The sequence below is a fragment of the Perna viridis genome, chromosome 4, assembly GCF_037379345.1.
Source record: "Perna viridis isolate PV_CMFRI_1.1 ecotype Kerala chromosome 4, ASM3737934v1, whole genome shotgun sequence".
NCBI classification, from domain to species: Eukaryota; Metazoa; Mollusca; class Bivalvia; order Mytilida; family Mytilidae; genus Perna; species Perna viridis.
This window is the reverse complement of record NC_142448.1, coordinates 42800118-42823511: the sequence shown is the minus strand read 5'-3', so window position 1 is coordinate 42823511 and position 23394 is coordinate 42800118. Positions and strand designations below refer to the sequence as shown.

Genomic DNA, 23394 nt, shown 5'->3' with positions numbered 1-23394 from the left:
CTTTTTGGGGGGTGTATCACATTTTTCAGTTTTTGCATGATTCTTACGAAGACAGCTACTTAAATACACTTTAAATCAAACAATTTTTACAAAATGAAAATTAAGAGGGAAAAAATATATATATATAACCCTGAAGCAGTCGTCTGTAATAACAGGTAAATTTGTAAAGTGACTTGAATCCCCTATAGCATGTGTTGCAGTACAAGTCACAATATGTACAGTTTGATATCCTCTGTTTCTCAAAACTGTTTTTGAAATAATTTGTGTCCAATTTAGCAAAATACTATGCCTAGGTATTTTGACATATGTCATAATAAGAACAACTCAATTGTGGCTTTAATAAAGCAATATTACGATTGCATTACAAATCAGTTGAGAGTCCTCACAGAATGATATTTACAAATTGCGTAATACAGATAAATACAATGACAGGCGATGATGTGCGAGATGTCGTTGCCAGCTCACATGGACCGGTAAGTTAAGCCCATGCCAAAAACACATGTAAATTAAAGAAAAAAAGCATGTACCAGATATGTAAAACATGGGGAGTCCATTTGATTCTTTAAGCTTTTATATAATGTACCCAATTGGAACTACTCGGCCATTACTGCTACACTAGAAAATAACAAGGGATTCAGAAAAGAGAATTTCTTCGGAATCGTAGTCATACGCGACTCAAAGTAGATATATCTGCCAGATATGGCTAAAACAATTGGTAAGACATCATTTGAAATAAATAACAACTCTGACAAGAATTTTTGCCCAAAAAAAGGAGCTAGGCAAAAAAAGTAAAGGTGAATATTTCAACCAGTAAAACTTTAATTTTAGAATTAGATCGGTCAAATTCCGACAGATTCTTCCGCCTGGTGCCTCCGAGGTTTTTTTTTTGTAACTAGAAAGGCTGAGGAGTTCCGATTGATAATGTACCAGGTTAAGGAAAATACGGTGGGGTAAACATTTAGCTGGGTTTTTTATTCGTCATTTGCTGGGTTAAACGTTTCGCCAATGGCTGAATTTCACAGTGTGGCTTTTGATTATATACCAAATTAAAAGGATGAGATTCGTGCTAGAGGGTATTCCCAATTGTATCGTTTTGCAATATATAGGAGCACTTAGAGCAAACAATTTCATGTTTATATCAAATATTACATGTAGTTGAGTTTTCTTATTATGCAGATTTCTCGGTTAAAGTCGTGAAATGAACCAAACCAAAAATAAGACTAGGGTGATTTTCTAAAACTTTGTCTAGAGTTCACGTTTGTTTCTTTCTGCAACGTATTTATTGAGTATCTGCCACAGGCATTTAACAACATGGTCATGTTTTGTTGGTTTATCTGTTAATAAAATAATGATTATACTCTAGCAATGTAGTAACTTCTAGTATTGCAATCCTATTCGCAACCTTTACACATTTTAAAGGGACCCCCATTACTACGTCAAAACACCACATTCAATCTAGTTTCTACAGAAATCCTAACTATTCAAGTACATTTCTGTATATGATAAAGTGTATATTACAATGCAAACTCTGCATTGCATGCCCTCGATCTAAATGAGCTCCGTATCAGAGACGCCTCTGTTAATACATATATATCAGGGTGATACGATATGTGAAACAGATTTTGTCATACATTTGTATATTATTCTCTATATATCATTCAAACCGTGAGATGCGTCTATGTCTTGCGTAATATTCTGTAATGTACGACAGCACAAATTGCATATAATGATAAAATTTTGTCGTATCTCATGTTTGACGAATACCACTCTACCTGCAATGTGATATGTAGACCAAGCTTAGATATAGTTCAGAAAATTGTTTCGACTATATCAGACCGCTTTGCTTTTTGAGTAAATCCCTGATTATGCAATTTGAATTATAAAGTTAAATGCTGATCTTCTATTTTCAAGCAGTTTACTATTAGACCGGTTTAATACATGTATGGTCTCATATCCATATCATTAGAATGTAAAGTACTAATTAATAAAATACAAACAGTGCTAAATTCCATATTTGAATATGGTCAAATATCTGCATTTTACACATTGTGACTTTTTTCTTCCTTCATAAAAAAGTATAGATATCTTTCAAAAATATGAGAAAATGTTACATCTTTACAACGTATATGTAATTACATATATACTTATAACATGAATATAAAAAAAAAAAAAACGCTGAGCAACCTTATTAAGCCTATTGGTCTAAAGTTTGATCATAAAAATTCAATCAGCATATTTTTGAATGAACGATCCATAGAAAACACAGTATGCCACTTTCTGTTGTTAAAGCAGATATTTGTCCAGTAAATCTAGATACCATTGATCTATTGTTCCATGTAATTGTATTTCTACTATGAATGGAAATAAATGGAAACATATATAACAGGATTGTAAATGAATCTGAAATGTTCCCTAGAATGTTTGCTTCAATACCATCGTGGCAATAGTTTATCAAACTTCAACTTATAATGTACTTTTTGTGATAAAAAGCATTGATTCTTGACCTTTTTATGGATTGTTTTGCTTAAGTTGGGATTTTGCGTGGGATTGTGTGTGTTTTAGGATTCAGATACTGTTTATTTATTCCAATATATATTTATATAGCTTATCAAAGACAACGCTAAAAATGCAACGTATGCCATATATGTAAATATTTACTTGTTTATTTGTTATTTCTTACCATACTTTTGTTGTCTTTATCGTTCAGTAGATTTTCATGCGATTTTCCTGTTTTATTTTTCCGTCTGAACAACTTTTAGGGTTTCCTACATGGTTTTTAGAAAGGGGGCGGGAGTATCACCAAGTGACATTTTCCTCAAAGCTTTTTTTATAGTTTTTATTTTTTTTTGTATCTTGTAAATGATATAGAATTGAGATTTCCTCACAGATCTGTGAAGTTCTTCATGATAACATTATAATTTACTACAGTTATAATTACTTTTATTCCGACTTTTTTATTCAAATATGCGTCCGTCTGATGACGTATTATCTTTAAACAATCCTAATTTCGGGGACTTGATACATCGCATCTACCCCAAAAAACCTGAGATAAGGGATACTACAGACACTGTGAAGTCAGTCTCATTTCTTGACCTACAATTAGAAATCGATGGTAAAGGAAAACTATTGACCAAACTTTACGACAAACGTGTTGACATTTCATTCAGAATTGTCCATTTTCCTTTCATCTGTGGCAACATCCCTTCAGCACCTGCGTATGAAGTGTTCATATCACAACTCATACATTATGCCAGTGCTTGCCAAAACTACGCAGAATTTTTGTATCGCGCTAGAACTCTAACAAATATGCTTCTGGAACAGGGTTATGTTGCAACAAGATTGAAGTCATCACTACAGAAGTTTTATGGTCGTCATCATGAACTCGTGGATCGTTATGGTGTACCTATCTGCACCATGAAAACTGATTTATTCAACGGGTTATAGTTTTCCTTTTCATGTTTGTCTACCCCGGACTGTGCTTTTTTTAAGCAACTCGGCGGGTGTTTCTAGAAAAGCAGAGAACGCTTACCCTACCGGTGCACCTGGTCCATGCTTCCAGTTTTTAGTGGAGTCCGGGTTGCTCATTTGCTTTTGTTACTTTGTATGTATGATTTTGTGTTCTTTGTTGCGTATGTCTGTTTTCCATGTCTGGTTTTTTTCCCTGGATTACATTCTTTTGGTTGCAACTATAATCTTGATTCCCTTGATCACAGTGTACATTTCGAAAAACAGTTTTGTCTTGAATAACAAAATTGTTAATCAATCAATTGTTGAGATACAGACAACTTAAATAAACTTACCTTGTACCATTTAAAATTTATTCAGATTATATAACGACATACATTTAACGATAGTACATTTCCAGGCAAATTTAGCTTGAGATTATTCGAAAGTAGTGAAGAGAATTTTTATGCTTCAATAACATACACTTCAGCTATTTGATGCAATGAATTGAAAAATTGATGTATCACCCTCAGCATGGAATTTGACGTAATTATACTTAAACTATATCTTATCATGCAGAGTATGCACCTATAATAAATAAATTGGTTAAAGAAGGATCACCCTTTTCAGGCAATGTAAATATATTGGATTTTCCAACATAGAGCCTGACAGGATAACATGAAACCTAATTGTTATACAATATTTGTTAGAATGAATTCTTTAGATATTTTAGATGTAAATCGAAAAAGCGAGGCATTAACAGTCTTATTTATACCTATTGAATATTTTTTTTTATTTTTGAGACTTACTTACATCCTTGACAATTTAGCTTAGGAAAGAAATATTTTCTAAGATATGACACTTTAAACAATAAAAATTACACTTCTGTATTTGCGTTCAAAGGTTTTCAAAAGTTCAATATTGACAATTCTGAACCAATTAACAATATAATTGTTATTACAGTATTTAAGCTTATGACCCCTTCATATTGTTTTGTATTGAGCAGGCCGAGTGAGTAGTTCTGCATGGTAAATATAATTTCCCCGTAAAAAAAGAGTGTTCAGCCAAATTTGTACGGCACAGATTTGCATTTACCTCGCGGAAGTATATCCTTAAAAGCAGAATAATAGCACGAAAGGATAATTTGCTTAAAATAGAAGGAAAACATGTTATTGATAATGATTCTCGGTTGTAAGGAAGTAGAGAGAAAATATTTTATTCATCCCCCACGTATAACCATCATTTATCATCTGAACATACATGATATTGTTTATTTAGACAAAAGAAAAGCAAACCAAACAAAAAACAAAACAATAAAAACAAACAAAAACAAACAAAACAAAACAAACAAACAAACAAAAAACGCACATTTACTCGACATTAAGATGTTTCAGTACAGTTGCTCATAAAAGGTCAGGTCCAGGGAAAGTGGGGAAACTCGGAATGGTATATGGTGTTAGTGAGAAGTTTATATCAATCAAGACCTGTACTGTTTCGCGATTCCTGACGTTGAACTATTAGTATGATCATTTGTTGATGAAGAAAAACTTTTAATTTTCCTTAAGGTTATAACAAAACAATCTTGATAAGCCCGACACTCCTTGAATTTCCTACGCAAGATCAATTAGATACCAAATCAAGCTGCAAATAAGAATTTACGAGAAAACTTTTTTTCTAATTTTAAACAAAAATTCTCATTACTGTTACAGATAGCTTGTTTCAGAAAATGTATTTTCATTGTGATAGGTATGTTTTGTTTATTACCATATTATAAAAAATGTTTTGTTGAAGCGAATGGAAATATTTTGAAATGATGCTTAAAATGTTCAAGGTTGAACATTGGCAAATCACCTTCACCTTTGTCCGTTCATTTATCATGTGTACACCAAGGCAAATCGGGTCTTTCAGAAGGGTGGCGCAACGTGTGTTTTTCACGACGGATGAACGTCCAGATAGATCTCCAGAATGCAAATTCTCATCCTACATATTTACTGGGATTCATATGCTTGTTTTATTTGAAGTTTTTATTTCGTTTTATTTTTATTTTTATTAAGGTCGTTGCACAAAAATTTCGGCATAACAACACCGAAGCGATTCGACGATAGGATAATTAGAATACGACAAAAGTCGAAAAACTTGAACTTTAACATGAACACAATAAAAAACATATGTATCTGGTATGGTATTTTTTTTATCAAATCAACGAAATTGTGTCCATAGATTTTGCCTAACGAGATTTATTGTATTCCTACTTATTTTCTTTCAACCCGACAAAAGAAACGCGTGTCACCTTTTACCTTTGATGTAATTACGTAGTTTAAACCAACGTAGAAATATTATATTTGGAACCTTTGTATAGAATTCAAAGAGGTATCACGCGATAAGTTTGAAAACGGGAAAGGTCTTGTAAAAAAGGATGCAAACTTTTATTAAAGTTCATCTACATTTATTATACTGAGATACTGGCTAAACTGAATTTTTTTGTAGTCGGTTAAGAAAAGTGTTTGATTTGAAAAAGTTTAGTTAAGATAAGTTGTACAGTAGTTTGATCAGTCATAAGTTATAATATTTTGATTTTTTATTATTTAAAAGGGTATGACAAAGCAGAATAAACACTATGTATACAGCGATGATTGATTTGTTGTTTCTTAAGGCTAAATTGGAAATGATTAATTGTCTGAAGTTGAGACGAAATATTTGGTCTCGCCAATTGCACAAATATTTTTTTTTCTAAAAATTCATGTAATCGATTTATGTTCAAATTTAAAACTGATACTTGTATACAAATTTAAAAGATAAAAGATAAATTTGGACCCCTCCCCTTGCAAAACAATACAGACAATTTTGTTTCACGGTAAAATATAAAGTTTTTCATTTCAGTTTTTGTTTAGTTTTCTTTAGACTTGTTTGAGAAAAATCTTTCTAGAGTTAAACTCTCGGAGTCTAAGTAAATAATGCATTTGCAATAACCCTTTTATATACTATTAATTGTTTTCCTGTAAACATTTCTTAAAGAGTTGGATTTTTAAGTATTTTCACTTTCTGAATTATTGTATGGCAATGTTTCAGATGATTTTTTAACAATGGATATCGACAATATGTCATTTCTTTCTTCCATAAATATTTTCGGCTTCCAGAACGAAATAAGAATATAAATTCCGTTTCTTGTGCTCCGTTGTGAAAGAAATGAGGAACCAATTTATATCTGTTCTGGAATAAGTAAAAAATACGAAGACCAGAGACATATACTGATAATAAATATGTGTTCTATCAATTTTACAGTTACCATAAAGTGTTGATAGTATGCGTAAATTGTTGACCATCATCGTTACGATCCTTTGTATTTTGAAGTTGTCTTTCATGTGCACTTTTATAAAAACATAAAAGATACTTGAGATGTATCAATAGGGCGATAGCGACTAAATAGATGAAAGAAGAAAAATTAAAATATTTCATTTTGTCCGTTTTTATAGACCATTAACAATTTATAATTTCAGCATGATTAGATTATTACCATATATCAGCCTGGTTAAAATTGTCGGTAGAAGTTTATTCCTTTACTTTTGTTACTTTGTATGTATTATTAGTTTATTTACTTTATGTTCTTTGTTGTGGTTGTCTGTTTTCCATGTCTGGTCTTTGTCCCTAGATTATATTCTTATGATTTCCACTAGAATCTTGGTTCCCTTGATTACTCTTCCAAACCTGTATTCCCCACTCCTCAAAGTTTCCCTATTTAATTTTATTTCATTGTACTTTCCCATAAACTGAAATGTTGCTATGTAGTTTTAAAAAATCTTCAGCGTTTAAACCATTGGTTTTAACTAAACTAGATATAGTTTTCATAACAAATTTGCCCGTCCTTCCCATTTGAAATTGCAAACATACAAAGTAACGTTTAAACAGAACAATCTTTATCCGCCAATTCTAAACTACCCATCCTTTCACCGTAGTTTGACGAGTTATTCCAATAAAAGGACTGCGTTTTGATTGATGTCTATGTGTACTCCCCATTTGAAATTTCAATTTTGACCAATATGTCTGTATAGAAAATGTCTAAAAAAAAGTAAACAGATTCATTTTTCAGTTTATCGTCAGGTGAAAAAGCAGATTTTCTAGATTTTAACTCCTTTCATGTGATTTCATAAAACACCATAACAAATTCAGTGAATCCTGAAAGAAAAAAGTATCTTACTGTTCAGGTGAAAAACATATGCATATCCATTTGATAGATAAAAAGTATGAACATTGTTGTTTATTTCAAATTTGCAAGTGCTTTGAGATGTAAAACACAGAGGCCGGATATATAAATATTGCAAATGCACATTTCTGAGTCAATTTCCGATGTCAACTGAGCTCAGTTCAAAACATTTCAATAACATCTGCTTGACTAGCGGCAGAATGACTGTTTAACAGGAAACAACCGAGATCCAACTCTGCGTCATTATTTCTGCAGACTGAGTTCCTCAAATTGATAATCACGATTTCTTAAAAATATGTCACTTTTATGTTATTACACTTCATGAACTTTCGAGGATGAATCAAAATAATATATATAAAAACAAATGATGAGAATACGAATATTTTTGTCATTTTTACAATTTTTGTGCTTCTGACTACATGAACCCATTGTTATTAAGTAAAAACCCTGAATTATGACATATGTAATGTTGATACACGCATTTCCCATGCTTGATTATACCAGATACCTAAATTAGTTACAATCCCGGTACTGATGACCGATTTTAATTCCCATTTTGTAAATAAGTATGCGCGTAATTCAACGTTTGAAATCGAGTTTGTCATGTTAAAGGGAGGTAGTAATTGAATAACATGTTTCCAAATTGCAACAGTGATTAGTACAAGTAATGAAATTTAAAAAAAAAACAAAGCAAAATAATGAAATTAAAAAAAAAGCAAAACAAAAACAAAAGACCAAACACAAAACAAAACAAACAAAAAAACAAACAAACAAAAACAAAGAGCAAAACAAAAAAATAACATAGTATGAATTCATCCTAGTGCCTTTGGGTCAAAATTTTAAACTTTTCTGAAGACCTAGGAATGAGAAACATTTGTAATTGATAGCGAGCACCGCAAAGCGGGGTGAGCTCTACGGTTATTGCTTGTATTATCTAAATTTCCCTTAAGCTTCCCCGATATACTAACGAAAAAAATCATGCCCCGGAAGTAACAAAAAGTGACTGTCCTTACGGAGAAAATTCATCATTTCCTTCAATCAAATAAATAGAAAAAATTTAGGTTAAGATTACGTTTCAGTAAAAATAAATTATTCATTTTTGATAGTTTCCAGGTCTTTAATTTTTTTTTACTTATTCACAGAAGTGAATGTGATGTTGTGAAAAACTTCGGGAAGCACGTACATGTATCTCTACTGTTCCACTGTTGCTGTTGTCAAGAACCTAACCCGCACTGTAAAAAAATATAACTCCAATTGTATTATTCAAATCGAAGTATAGCTTTTCTAAGATAGGAAAGGCAATCATTTTCTTGTTTGCAGCTGTCAGATGCGTATGAATTTTGTTTACGTCACTTGATATGTGTAAAATATTCCCACCATTCGTAGAGAACTGTTGTATTTCCGGTATCTGTACAAATTGATCTGACCCGCTAAAACCGAGAAGGATGTTACTAGAGACGCTTTTAATAAAAATTGTAAAGTATGGCGAAGTGTTACATAGCTATCGACTATTTAAAAGGCGAAAGGAAAAGGGGGATGGGGTTGGAATTTTTTTGGGAAAAATTATTTCATAGTCACTCGTTGCAAGCAGTTATAAATTAGCTCATTGTTTACTCATTGGAAATCCCCGTTATTAACAAGACATATTTTCAAATAAAAATATTGTTTACGCTTGCTATGAAATTTAAATGGAAATATTGAACTTGCGAAACAAACATTTTAGTCCGACCCCCAAGCCTTTTTCATTTTTGTAATGTTTTTATTTTGACGAATCTCGCACAAACAGTACACGTGTGATAAAGCTCTCGGTGCTCGCCGATTTAGGCAATGCCTACTCCATATTTTTAATAGCTATGATAACGAGATTTCATTAAATCTCTATTGGATGTATACTTAAGCAAATGTATTGTTATATCTTATTTTGTTGATTATTATGTTTTTTTTTATTTAAAACCATAAATATGTGATAAATAAATGACATGATTCAAAGCTATTTAGACCACAGCCATGGTTAAAAAAGTGATAAACACATGTCCAACATTTCGTGCAAAATATAGACTGCGTCTGTTCAAAAATATAAAGAAACCAATCCTATAAGAATCGAAATAAATCGCAGAAACTCTATTTTATCTAATTTATCATTGTTTTACTACGGATGGCCATTTGAGTCATTATTTAACATGAAAACATTGCATGATAAATGTCCAGTCCGTGGTAAAACAATGATAAAATGGAGGTCCGTGATTTGTTTCCTAATTACAAATCATATTTATGTCACAATAACCAAGACCAAAACCCGCATCAACTTTCAACGTCGTCTCGTGCAGAAATGATAGGGAATATGGATAATGTACGAACCATTATCTATACAAAATGTACATTATAGCTAAAGAACTTATTCAATAAATGCATCTCTTTGCTAGTATCCACTAAAGGAAAAAGAGGGAATACATTACCTTCTTTTAAATGTTAAAATATCATGAAATTATAAAATGTAAGTCTTCAAGCAAAAACATCTCTGTACAAATATTACCTACTGACCTCTTAGTTTTGATATTGTAATATGCGTTTGTTTTATATACTAATAATATACATTAGTCGTGCAAGTTTGCATGACAAAATCAGCTAAAGGAAGATATTTTTCTTTTTAGAATAAATCAAAAACAGAATATGTATCCGCTTATGTTCATATTTCTTCCAATAAGTATTGTAAGTACTCTTTTTGACATTGAATAAAGACTTCTTTCATGTACATTTTTTTCAAAATAACTTACAGATCAGACAGTGCAGGATTGGTAGTATAGATATTTGGTGTAAGAGTAATCAAGGGAACCAAGATTTTAGCGGAAATCAAAAGAATGTAATCCAATGACAAAGACAAGACATGGAAAAGAGATATACACAACAAAGAACATAAAAAATAATCAACAGAAAAAAAATACGTACAAAGCAACTAAAAAAAAACTGGAGCATGGACCAGGTGCACAGCGTCATCTGTTTTTATTTGAATCACCCGCCGAGCTGCTCATAAAGGTCCAGGGTAGACCCAAAAGGTAAATGAAAACTATGACACGTTGAACAAATCACTTTTCATGGTGCAGATGGAAACACCGTAAAAATCCACGAGTTCAATGATGACGACCGTAAACCTTCTGTAGAGATGACTTGTAGCAACGTAAGGACCTTTCCATTCAGTTATAGAAGAAGTACCTTCAGAAATTGAAATAAGCAACCCGGACTCCGTTAAAAAACTGAAAAACTGGACTAGGTGCATCAGTAAGGTACGCGTCCTCTGCTTTCCATTTTTTTTTTTACTTTTCGAGAAATCCCGCCTAGTTTCTCATTTAACGTCACATTCGTGAAAGAAAAATGGCGAAGGAAAGATATGAAACAGCTAACAAGTCGTTTGCATATAAAAATGATGCACTCATTTTCCATATTAACACTGCATTTGACTGGAAGCCTGATACTTTTATAAATAATTTGTATAAACCTCCTTGGTTGAATGTCAAGTTTCTATGGTACTTGAAAAGGTTAACCAAACCTTAATCTGCACTAAAATAATTAAAATTAAAACAAGTTTGAGTTTTTGTTTTGTTTTTTTTTTCTTTGATAAAGTTTTTTTATCTTATTGAGTTCTAGTATTTGTAAAAAAAATCGACAAAATGAGAATCAAATTGAAATATCATGTCACAACCATCGGATCTGATAACGTAGTTTCACTCAAAGTCTCCTTTTTTAAAGATAGTTATTTGATCCTAGGAATGTTTTGGAAAGTGGAAATCAAACAAATTTGAAAGTTGAATATTTTTTACAGAGTTGTCTACCCTTAATCTTAAAATTTTGAAATGAATCTCAATGAAATTATAACTCATTTTACCAAAACGATATGCATATCGTGACTGTTTCTTGATTCTGAATGTACAAATGCATATAATCAATTTACTTTGTTCGTAGTAGTGGGTCTTACCATATTTTACAATCTGCCTGATTCTTACAAAGACCAGGCCCAGGATAAGTCTTGTAAATAGAAAAAAAAAATCAAATAAAGAAATGTTTATTGCTCTCCGATATTACATTTCAATCTAATAAATGAATTTATAATAATGTTTAAAGAAACATCAAAGATTATAAATAGATTTCAATAGCGCAAACTTACGTATTCTACTATTTTATAAGTTATATTTACACAACTAATATTGCTACGTTTAATCAAGCCAATATGTCATTTTAACATAGAAAATAAAATATTTAAAAATAATTAGGCGTTGAAAAACAGTGGGAACGAATTGTCATTTCAAAATAGAACATAATCTGTACTGAACAAATAATAAAGCTCGATAATAGCCATACGACGCGGTGAGAGTTATATATTTCGCAAAGAAAACTACTAATCTGAATATATTTCGTTTTCGCTGAAACTCACGAATTGTGTTTTTATATCAGGTAATGAACGTGGTACATATTATATTATTTAGTGTACAAGTTTTCCTCGTGTCAAATCAGTGTGTATAGTAAACACATCTTTTTTAACCATAGGTTTCATCAAAGTTTCATTTGGGCCCAGAAAATACAAGTAATGAACTCGTGAAACGTCATATACTATATTAGTTCCCAAACCAAGAGTTGTTTTTCCCATCGCAGATTCCCTAATACTAGTATTCAAACCAATAGTTTTTTTGTTTTTCCCCATCACAGATATCAAGCACCTGCTCACAGCTGGATATATTGGTCATGAGTGTGTCTTTGTGTCGATTGGTTACTATTCGGTTTGATTTTGAAGTATCGTCATCGTTCTGTCACCGTGGATTTTATCACTTTCGTTGTCGGGACTTTCTGAGCTTACGTAAAGCTGTGTTTACACTGTTGAAGTCCTTTTAGTGTTCTCGTAAAGTATTTCAGTTTTTGTTAGGTTATAGGCTGGTGCATATGTTGCATTACATCATTTCCATTCTTTTTTTCTATCATCTTAAGATGCATTTCTACATGATATTCTTATTATTTACTTAAGCTTAAAATGAATAAATACAAAACCACAAACCATATACATTTTGAACAAGTGTTTCAAAACCGTGATTTACTTTCTCATCAGCAGTATTATAAACAAATATTAAGGAAGTTCACGATCAGAGAGAAATTATATACAAAAGATACTCAAAACCAAATATATCAAAATAGAAAGCCAAATCTCGTGCTGATGAGTTTCACTAATTATGTCAAAGGAACTACATTATTGTTTCATACGAGAAATGGGTCAATGGTTTGAGTGTTTCGATTTTTTTGTAATTAAAAAGTTCGATAAATATATGAGTCTTTATGTAAAGGGTGTCTTGAACTATTTCATAGGAAAATTAATGCTGTTATTTAGTATTGTTAAAGATATTTTGTTTATTAATGATAATTTGTTTATTTTTTTTTTCGTAATTCTGTATGGTTGGTCTTTTATTATTTAGTCTTTGTATTGTAGTAAGTCAATGTATATCGGTTTTAGAAATTCAATGTAAACAACACAAACATCTTAAGGTGCCTTTGAGAAAGTAACAAAGAAACTAAGATGAGTACAATTATGATATCGATTTGAATTTGGGTGGACACAAATTATGTAAACAATTGATTATACAAAATCGATCATACTTGATAAATCTTTTGACTATAATATAGCGACCTTTAAAACAAGAAAACAAATACTAGAAGTGAATTTATTTCGATTGGGGACTCTACGTGACACTTCTTGATCTTATAAATTCCACACATATCATTGAAGGGAGGTTTAACATGTAATGAAAAGTATTTGTTTGCCTTCTGACTGCGTATATAATATGCAATAAAATGTGGTTTCGAAGTAATATAACATATTTTAAATATTAATGTTCAGTACTTTTAGTATATAATGCATTATAATTAGTTACAGACTAATTATTTACAGATTTTAGTATGAATGTTCTCGTAAAATATATACGATTTAAATGTTCTTTCTAAGTGTAAGGAGGGGTCTTTATCTTACAGAGGTAGTAACACAATATATAAAAAACATTATTATGATGATAATACACATAGCAATACATATTTACTTATTGGTGGTATACACATGTTACAGGTTAACATATCCATCTTGAATTCCGAGTCATCATACATCAATGGGGAATACTTAGACCTAAGTTATTCAGAAGTAAATCCTATAATAGGTAATTTTGTTTGTTTGGTTTTTTTTCATATTTTTTTTAAGCCAATGGTCTCATATTACATTTTAAGAAGCTAACCTTTCTCTATACGTTTTTGAGCTTCTTTCACATACTTAGCCAACATACCAAAGCATTGTAAGAAAAAGTTTTTTGGCATAACAAGAAACTATATATATATGAAGCTTTGAAAAAAAAATGAAACCGTAAATGATGGACTGAGATCAAACTTTATTTCTATAATGTAACCGATGGAGTACCTATCAATGTGATTGTTATCAACAGAATTGTACATGTATGCATGATTTGAGGTAGAATGAATTAAGTTTTCAAGACATCATTAAAACACCTACTTATCGATACTTTTCAACTTATGTTCATAAATATATATATTTATGCTAAAGAACACCCACAATCTATAACGATGAACTTAAACAAAGATCGGATTATTGAATAGTATAAAGTCGACAAAAATGGTAACATTTGTATAATTCTAGTTATAAAAATATCGTGACGGTCTCATTAAAATTCTTATTTAAACAACTACTTAAACGTTATCGGTAATGTATCATATGAAATCGATTAGCCAATACACTGAAGGTGTAAACTATTAATTTATGACTTTGATTGAAATCGTAGTGGGAAATAAGCATCTGTTTGAGGCAGCGATGACTATACTTTGGAGTATAGCACGTAATTTGTTTCATATCTATTGGAAACTGATTTAAATGATTCACAAATTTTATAACGAAGTGTGTTTTTAAAGTGCTGTTAATTCGATTCTTTTACAACGCATTGATGACAGCATCTCATTTAATATGAAAGGTAAGAACAATTAACGATATTAAGAATATAATAATTTATCAATAAATGCAACATATTGCTTTTCTGAAAAAAGAAAAAAAAAACGCAAACGATTGTATACTGACGAATCCATTTCACTATTGATTTTAATTTACTTATAACATTTATCTTTTGCCTACAACCAAAAGGGCGTATGAAGTATTTTTTTACGTAATTACCAGAATAAATAATTTATAATGGTATATATGTGGCAAGACACTGGGTTCAGGCGATTAAAAAAAATAGTAAGCGTATTTTCTTCATTATATAACAAGTATATGAAGTATTTTTACCAGAATAAATAGTATGTTATAATATACGTTTGGCGAAACTGGCTTAAGGCGATTGACAAAAAATATAAACGTATCTTTTCAACCATCTAATATGCATATAAAGTATCTTTTCGTAATTACCAAAATGTATAGTTTATAATGGTATACTTGTGGGGGGGGAATGGGTTTAGGCGATTAAAAAAAAGTATATTTTGTATTTTTTTTTTTTTTTTTTTTTTGTAATAAATATTACAAATTTCAGGTATAGCGATATATTTTTAGATGTCCTACTGTAATCGAACGAAAGCTATATCAATGTGGGACCAGATGGCGCGTATGATATCATCATTTTTTAACTTAACCCTTTAAGATATACACTGAATTCTGTTTAAATCAGAAAATTTTTTAACCAAAGTTCTGAAATTCATTCATATCAGTTTGGGATACAATGCATGTTGAATCTATCTTAACTAAACACCTGCCTAAACGGAAAAAAATATTACAGTTTAAGAACAACTTGATAAGGTCTCAATGCATAAACCTGACGTCAGAAGAGTGTAACGCGGTATACAATTGATACAATTTTGCAAACATGCTTTACTTCAACACCAATTATCCTATGTATACCAATTGATGTTATTTAAATTTTGTTTATTTATTTTAGATTAATTTATGTATTTTAACCTACAATACAACATACTCTATCGTTTGCTGCATTTATTTAGATATCTTGAATTTCAGTATATTTGAAAATTACAGAATTTTTTATTTGTTGCCTTATATTTTTAGCTTATTTTTTAATTTACAGCCCGACTTCTAATGGCGTCTGTTTTGTACAATGATTGATTAGACAATTGATAATTGGTAATAACAATGGTAAAAACTGAAGGCAATAGTCCAATTAATCAATTAATTGTCTGCACTTCTGTTAAAATGAAGAGCCACTGTTTATTTGTTTTCATTTTATCCGTTTATACACAGGCGTTAGAACTGGATTTCAAGATTTCGATTCATTTACAAATGTAACAAAAACTAGGTATTTATGTGTACTTGGTGTTTTTATATCTTGACATTGTGTAATGTTTTGGATGTAAACTGCAATTACGACGATCACTTTCTAATGTTATGTTTTAATAATTCCATCAAGTCAAATATGTACTTAAGGAGGTAGACCTAGGGTAAGGGACACAACTCTTAAAAATCATTGGAACGTTTGTATTCAGCATTTTACATCAATCTCATGTAAGCATCAAAGTAACTTGATGGGCTTTGGTAAAATTGAATATGATGCAAGAATATCACTGATTTCAAGAGTTATGTCCCTTACCCTAGGTCTACCTCCTTAAAAGAAAGAATAATCAAGTGAACCAAGTTTCTAGCGGAATGCAAAAGAACGTAATTCAGGGACAAACGCCAGATATGGAAAACAAACCAACACAACATAGAGTGCATTATAACAGGGTCCCAGAAGCCTAAGTGTAAAAAGTCTAGCAAAATACAAAAAGTCTGTGTAATTACGGCAAGCTCTAGCATAACGTATGAGTTGTGATATGAGAACTCCATACACAGGTGCTGAAGGGATGTTTCAACAGATGAAAGGAAACTTGGCAATACTGAATGAAAATCATCACGTTTGTCGTATAGTATGGTCAACAGTTTTCCCTTGCCGTCGATCTCTAAGTGTAGGTCAAGATATAAGGCTGACTTTACAGTGTATGTAGTATCCTTTAACTCAAGATATTATGGGTAGATACGATGCTTTTTATCAAATTAAAAGGTCTAGATATACGATGTTCTTCGACACTAATCAAAGAACACTGTTTAAAGTTCATGGCACGAATGATTATAATTTTGTTATTAACGACAAACAATTGACCATTCTCTTTATTATATAGATTTTCTTCACAATTTATCGACATTTTCAACATGAACTGTAGATCCGAGAGTGACATTACCATTTTATTTAGCGAAATTTAATACTATGGAAAACATTCGATAAAACACTGCTATCGGTATAATAATTACATATACTTCATTCAAAGAACGAAAGTTTTCAAAGCAAGTTTATTTTGTAAACATCAAGATAGAAATTTCGGTGCACCTGGTTCATGCTCCCAGTTTTTTTTTGGTGAAGTCCAAGTGGCTCGTTTGCTTTTGTTACTTTGTATGTATGATTTTAGTTACTTTATGTTCGTTGTTGTGTATGTCTGTTTTCCATGTCTGGTCTTTGTCCCTGGATTACATTCTTTTGATTACCTCTATAACTTTGGTTCCCTTGATTACACTATCAAATACGCATAAGAATCTTGTAAATGAATAGAAATCTTAAATATAAGTTTGAAAGCTCATCTTATTTAAAAAGAAAATGTCTCATCACTTATAAAAATACGCAAGTAAATCCATAACTGAATTGATATATTGGACTAGTGCAATATGTTTTAGCCTCTTCGCGTTTGATTTATCATATAATAAAATGACTTTTAATAAATTTCTGAATTTGTTAAAAGGCCGCGTCCACGTCATCACCGTTTTGGTTAAGTTTGGCAACCATGAACACTTTAGTTGAACATATTTTGAACTTACTCAAGATGTTTTTTTTTTTTTTTTTTTTTTTTTTTTTTTTTTTTTTTTTTTTTTCATATAACAACATAACATGTTTAACAGGAAAGGTTTCTAATAACAATATAAGTATTAAGCCAGAGAACTATGGTATCAATATGTAGTGATTTCCATAGTGGTTTAGTTATAGGTCTAATGTTGGTTATATTGGTCTGAGGCAACGCCGAATATCAATATTACAAGCCAAGGAACTATACCTCTGTTAATAATATGAAAATCATTACGTTCTGATACTTTATTAAATTACTACAAGTTGTTGTTTGCTAGGTGCCTTAAAGTTTACAAATATTATTATATGCAACTCTTAAAGGGTGAGTTGAAAGGTCAGTTATTTACACCAAAAGTGATATAACATCATGCAAGGGTTCACAAATAAGTTTAAACATTTTGATTTTCTTTTATTTCTGAGGACAAATCATTAGCTTATGTACTTAAATAACGCATTCAACATTTGTTCATATAAATCCGTGGAGTCTGCGTCCTTTTACAACCCGGAAAATTTTCAACGATTTACCTTACGCTGGAGTAATGGATTTCCAAACGAACCCGGCTAATTTAGAAAAAAAATCGATTTTTGCTTCATTTTCGCGATAATATCTTATCATTTTTTTTTAATTTTGGCCGGTTATAGATTTTAAGTTCAAAGGGAGTTTTAGTTGCACAAAAAATAATACTTAAAAATTAATAAATTATATGTAATAAAAGACGTTTTTATCTGACAATGACCTCATGTGGTTGTAGCATTTAATATTTTGTGATGGAGAGGTATAAAAAAGATACAAATGCCAGTCGAAGCCTTAAAAGGATGGATTGAAAAAAATTCCACTGGCACTTGGTATTCACCTTTCAATTTTATTTTATACGTTTGAAGCTTATGGCGTAAAAATTGTCAAAATTCAAGAAATACATGTACATATATATATTCATTGATGTCAAGGATTAATTTTATGAAAGAGGAGGACAGACTTATTAATCAAGCAGGCGGTGTTACAATTAACGCGAGGAATGTATTTTGTTTTTCTTCCCACGGAATAATTATATTTATAGTGGTTAAATCCTTACTAAGTGTAAACGTATATAACACATATAGACTTTTATTTATTTATTTATTTATTTATGTATTTATTTTTTTTAAAAGTTGTAGAAAGAAGGTATTGTGAAGAAGAGTATTCAAAACAAAGAAAGGTGAAATAACAACTCTCAGCAAATTAGTTAAAAATTAATTATTGAATACAAGAAGAACTCAAAACCAAAGTATCGAAATCCATTACTCATAGGTTCTAACCTGTACAATACAAAGAAAGAAGAATAGTGTATTCAAGAGTTTTCTTAAAATATACCAAGCGTCACTGGGATGATTTTCGACCTATCCTTTAGAGATTTCGACTTGTATTTGTATTTATTTTATATCTCTCTTTGTCAACATATTGACTGCCATAATCTGACGAGGTCATTGAATGATGCGATGTTTAAAATTCAACTTGGCTACTAACGTTTCTGCCAAATTTCTAATACAAGCTGTAATTCATCTTTTAAACCTACGTAGACTTCAAAAAACAAATACGTTAACAAATTACTATTCTGGTATAATTGAATATTATGTTTTATCTCAAATACCCTGTGGAGGTTCCATAAGTTCAATAAATGACTAGTTTATCGACTGCTACTTAAGATGATAACGATTAATCCTCATAAAGCCATGTCATGGATCTGTTCTTAGTACAAATATACTTACCAGCTGTATACAAACAGACTTTATAATCACGAACATCGCGAATTCACTCCTACTTTTTTCAGTAAAAAACTTCATAGATCGATCGATTACCAGACGTCTATTTGACTTTATTTATGTATGTTATCATTACACAATAGAAATGATTATTTCCATGTTGGGAATGCGTGCACAGCATAACTTTCGTGTCTTGATTTTTTGGGGGGTTTGTTGTTGTTTTTTTTTTTTTTTTTGGTGGGGGTGGGGTGTCATTTTTTGTTTGTTATGTTTTGGTTTTTGTTTTGTTTTGTTTTTGTTGATAAGTATTGCCGTGTTGAAATATTTGGTATGCTCTTGAATTTTATGGGTAGTTCCATTAATTCTATATTCGTTTTCTTGACGTGTCCTGTGTCTGAGAGGTATTGTCTATTATATTATTTTTACATGATGAGTGTATCCCCTATTATTTATTATTTAAGATATCCTTCTTTTATTTCGTCAATGCGTCCGTTAAAATTTTACAACCTTAACTCTCTTAACTTAGGTGGTCGATTTTATGAAATTGTCTTAGAATGATAACTACGTAATGCAACATACATTGTACACCTGTTATAATGGATTATTATCTTAATGAAATTCGAGTTCAGTAATGTAATATAATCGATGAATTGACAGTGAAATATGGAAGAAGTAATCATTCCGTATCTGACAATCTTAATAACCCGCTAGATGGTTTCTTTTTTAACCTTAAAAAGCATCGTTGAGGTCCAAATGTCCACTTGCTGTTGTTGTCAGGGCTTTCAAGAGCTAACCTAAATATGAGTTCATACTTATTCAAGATATTTTGATGACCTCTAAAAATATTTACTATTCTTTTTAGGTTAAACGCGTTGCATTTGTTGCGTTTCGCCATACCCGTTGTTTTTCCTTTATGGCAGGAGAATGCATGTTTTGTCCTCTTGTTTTTGTCTTTGAATTAGATGGATAGTAAGGTGGCATCGGTTTTGTATCCGTAATTCCTCCTTATAAAGTACTTGATGAATGTTGTTAAAGTCAAATAAGTTTAAAAATCTACTTTCTTCGAGTTTCAATTGTGTGTGTAATGGACTTACTCTGCATTCGTGACATCACCATAGTACATAGTGGAATGCTGTTAAACTTTTTGTACCCGCTATTCTCATGTCTATTTTTTTGTATCTTCTTTACTTTTAATATTAGGCTTTATCTTTATCTTTATTTTGATCTATAATGGATGGAGGTAGTTGTAGATAATTATATAATATCTTTGCACCGCTATGTTCTCCACCAACGGAAATATGTAAGACAGTCGCTCTATGTTTAGAGTTCTCAGAGTAATCAAGAGAACCAAGATTAAGCAAACACTTCCGAATATTAAACGTACTTTTGAAGTAACATTTCATCCATTCATGAGTCACACCCTATATATATAATTTTTCGCCGGTGCTCAGTCTCAAAGAGATAACGTTTATTTCGAATTATGTTTGCATTCATTTTAAATGGATTTTTCGAAACAAAAAGTGTACTTAATTGACACGACGGAATGTCTTTCGACGAGTTAATTCACCGTAATTCCTGTTAACACAACTATATTATACCTTACTAATAGAGCAGAATCGTGTACTAGTATCATGTGACTGGTACCAATAAACTTCATTTGCATACGAGTTTATGTTTTTGTACTAACAATGCATCTAACAGTGATTTTTATTGAACTTCACAATGGGCTAAACCATCAATATTTTTATTCGTGTAACCATGTGTATGAGTAGAATTTTATAGCGGCAAATTGACTGACATTTAGACGAAGACATTCTACAAACTGTTTGAGTCTCTTCAATAAAGAAAGTATATATCGATACGGAAACTGGTACAAATCAATTAACAAAAATAACAAACCAAATGTTTTGAAATCATAATTAAAAAGATGACATATGGTTTTACTAGAATTCATATGAAATAAAATAAACGTGACCCAAGTGTATTGTTACCCTTTTGACAAGGCATGGGCAATAATTATCGCATCTAAGAGACACTGCGTACTTTTAGTATAACCTTTAATACTTTCTTGCATCATTTCCCTTTTATTTTCAGTTCAGCTGTACATATAAGTATATTCTAGCAATTTACATCGAATTGATTTTTATAAGATTTATTTTAACATCTTATTACCATAACAGTTTCAAACATTGACGGTATTTTCCCACACTTTACCATTTCAAAGTTGATCACTAATGCGCTACGTAATTTTACAGTTGTCATATTAAACCATTTAGATTCAAATATTGCCTTAAATACGCATAAATTGAAGTTTTTTGTTCATTTCAACGTCTTGGATACGTAAATAAGGGATTTCTACAACTCAAATCGCAATTAAACTTAGGTGTGTTCCAATCCGCCCAGCATTCAAACCTATAAAAGCTGAACTTATTGTCTTTGCACATTTTTTTTTTATTTTACTTTATTGATTTGTACGAATAGAGCAGTGTTTCACGGTTTCTTAAAAATTCTTTTTGACGATTTGATTCACGCAGACAAATTAAAGAAAATGTAAATATCAGAATAATACCATAAGAACCCATTTAAGACGTTACAAAAAAAATATCAATAATGTGGCTGCAAAGCAAAGACTTATTTGTTTATTCAAAGTATCAGCGCTATTTATTTATTTATTTATTTAATTTTGTTGTTTTTGCTAAATATGGAAAACATTGACTTCTATATAAATTGAACAATTAATAGAAAATAAGTAATATCACATCACCTATTTTGATAAAAAAAAAACAATCATTAAAATATCATTTGATATATATTCATCAAATGAACTTTGAAGAATAAAGACGCCTTTTTCTGATCCCAATCTTGACATTTACCTTTATATGAGTGGCACCAAACTTGTGGATTTAGATTTTATGGCAAATGAGGAAAAGTTGATTTTTCCAATTGTATACTGCCTTAATGATATTATACCAACATAACAAGTTTATGCAGTATATGTTCATAGTTGATCTGTTACACTAGTGTATGTGCTTTGTAGACTTTCTTTGTTGAGAGGCACTGTCATATAAGTTTCTGCTAACGAAATAACACACATATACTCTTCCTGAAGACCTGGTGTCCCTCCTGTATTTTAGTTTTTGTATGTTTTTTGTCTTTCCTTTGCTTCAGTTTCATGTATAATTTTATTTTGTTTTGTCCTGTTGTGTATGTAGATCGCCTCTGTTTCCAGTTTTGATATTTAGCCAGGTACTGTGAATTGTGATCTCTAAATTGGCCATCTGTGTTTATGGTTCTGTATATTTTTGTCGATATCTACATTGATCTTGGATTATTATATTAAAAAAATATTTTAATGTTTCCCTTAAAATCAATAAGAGCGTTATGTAATAGTACAATTTTCAAATTTAAGCTTTGTGAGTTGGATGTGAGATTCAAAAATAAATGAAATCAATTGACCAACATTCATAAAAAACACAAGACGATTTGTATATTTAGCGATTGTTTAATTTTTAGAAGCTTAAGAGAATGTGCACTAATGTACAACTATTTTTTGACAAATTATACATCAGTTCAAACGTTAATGATTATTGGGGGAAATGAAAATAAAAATTTCAAAAAAGCATACATAAGTTTGATTGATTTGTAGGCATGCAAAGCCCATTTTAACTTTATATCAACCGTCTGCATTAGAACTTGTTAAAATTAATCTACATGTAACCAAAGCATTTTTCTTATTCAACAACGCAGTATTAAAACGCAGGAGTGGACTAGGACTGTTCAGAAAAAACAAGATTACTTCAAATTTAAATTTAAGGAAAAAAAGCTTATCGAATGTGATTCAAGGAAAAGGGTCAACGGTATTGCACGTTCAATAATTACCTTACGTTTCGATCACGAAACAAACAGTAATTCAACTTTATATTGCATTTTCATATAAGCGTTCAGGTTGCTTTACGGTATTCGATTTCGGTACTGTGTAATCTGATACCCGATATTAAAAATGTTGGAGAGTTAAAGTATAAAAACTCCCCATAATCCTTCCTGTGCATGCGATCCGAACAAATAAGATACTACGAATGTATTCAGCAGACACGCTGAGTTTATTTG

General features: G+C 30.9%; 1 protein-coding gene across 2 annotated transcripts in view; it reads left to right on the top strand.

The window, feature by feature from the left end:
• LOC148620162 (synaptotagmin-15-like) overlaps positions 1 to 23394 on the top strand; it is a 170416-nt gene that overhangs the window by 54684 nt on the left and 92338 nt on the right. Inside the window, exon 1 of one of the 2 annotated variants that reach the window (XM_088580792.1) lies at positions 14414 to 14649. The exons of the other annotated variant lie outside the window; for it this stretch is intronic. Coding sequence (XP_088436918.1) covers positions 14643 to 14649 — 7 coding nt within the window. The 5' untranslated portion in view covers positions 14414 to 14642. Of the gene's footprint in view, positions 1 to 14413; positions 14650 to 23394 lie in introns of those variants that run through there. 2 annotated transcript variants of the gene reach the window in all.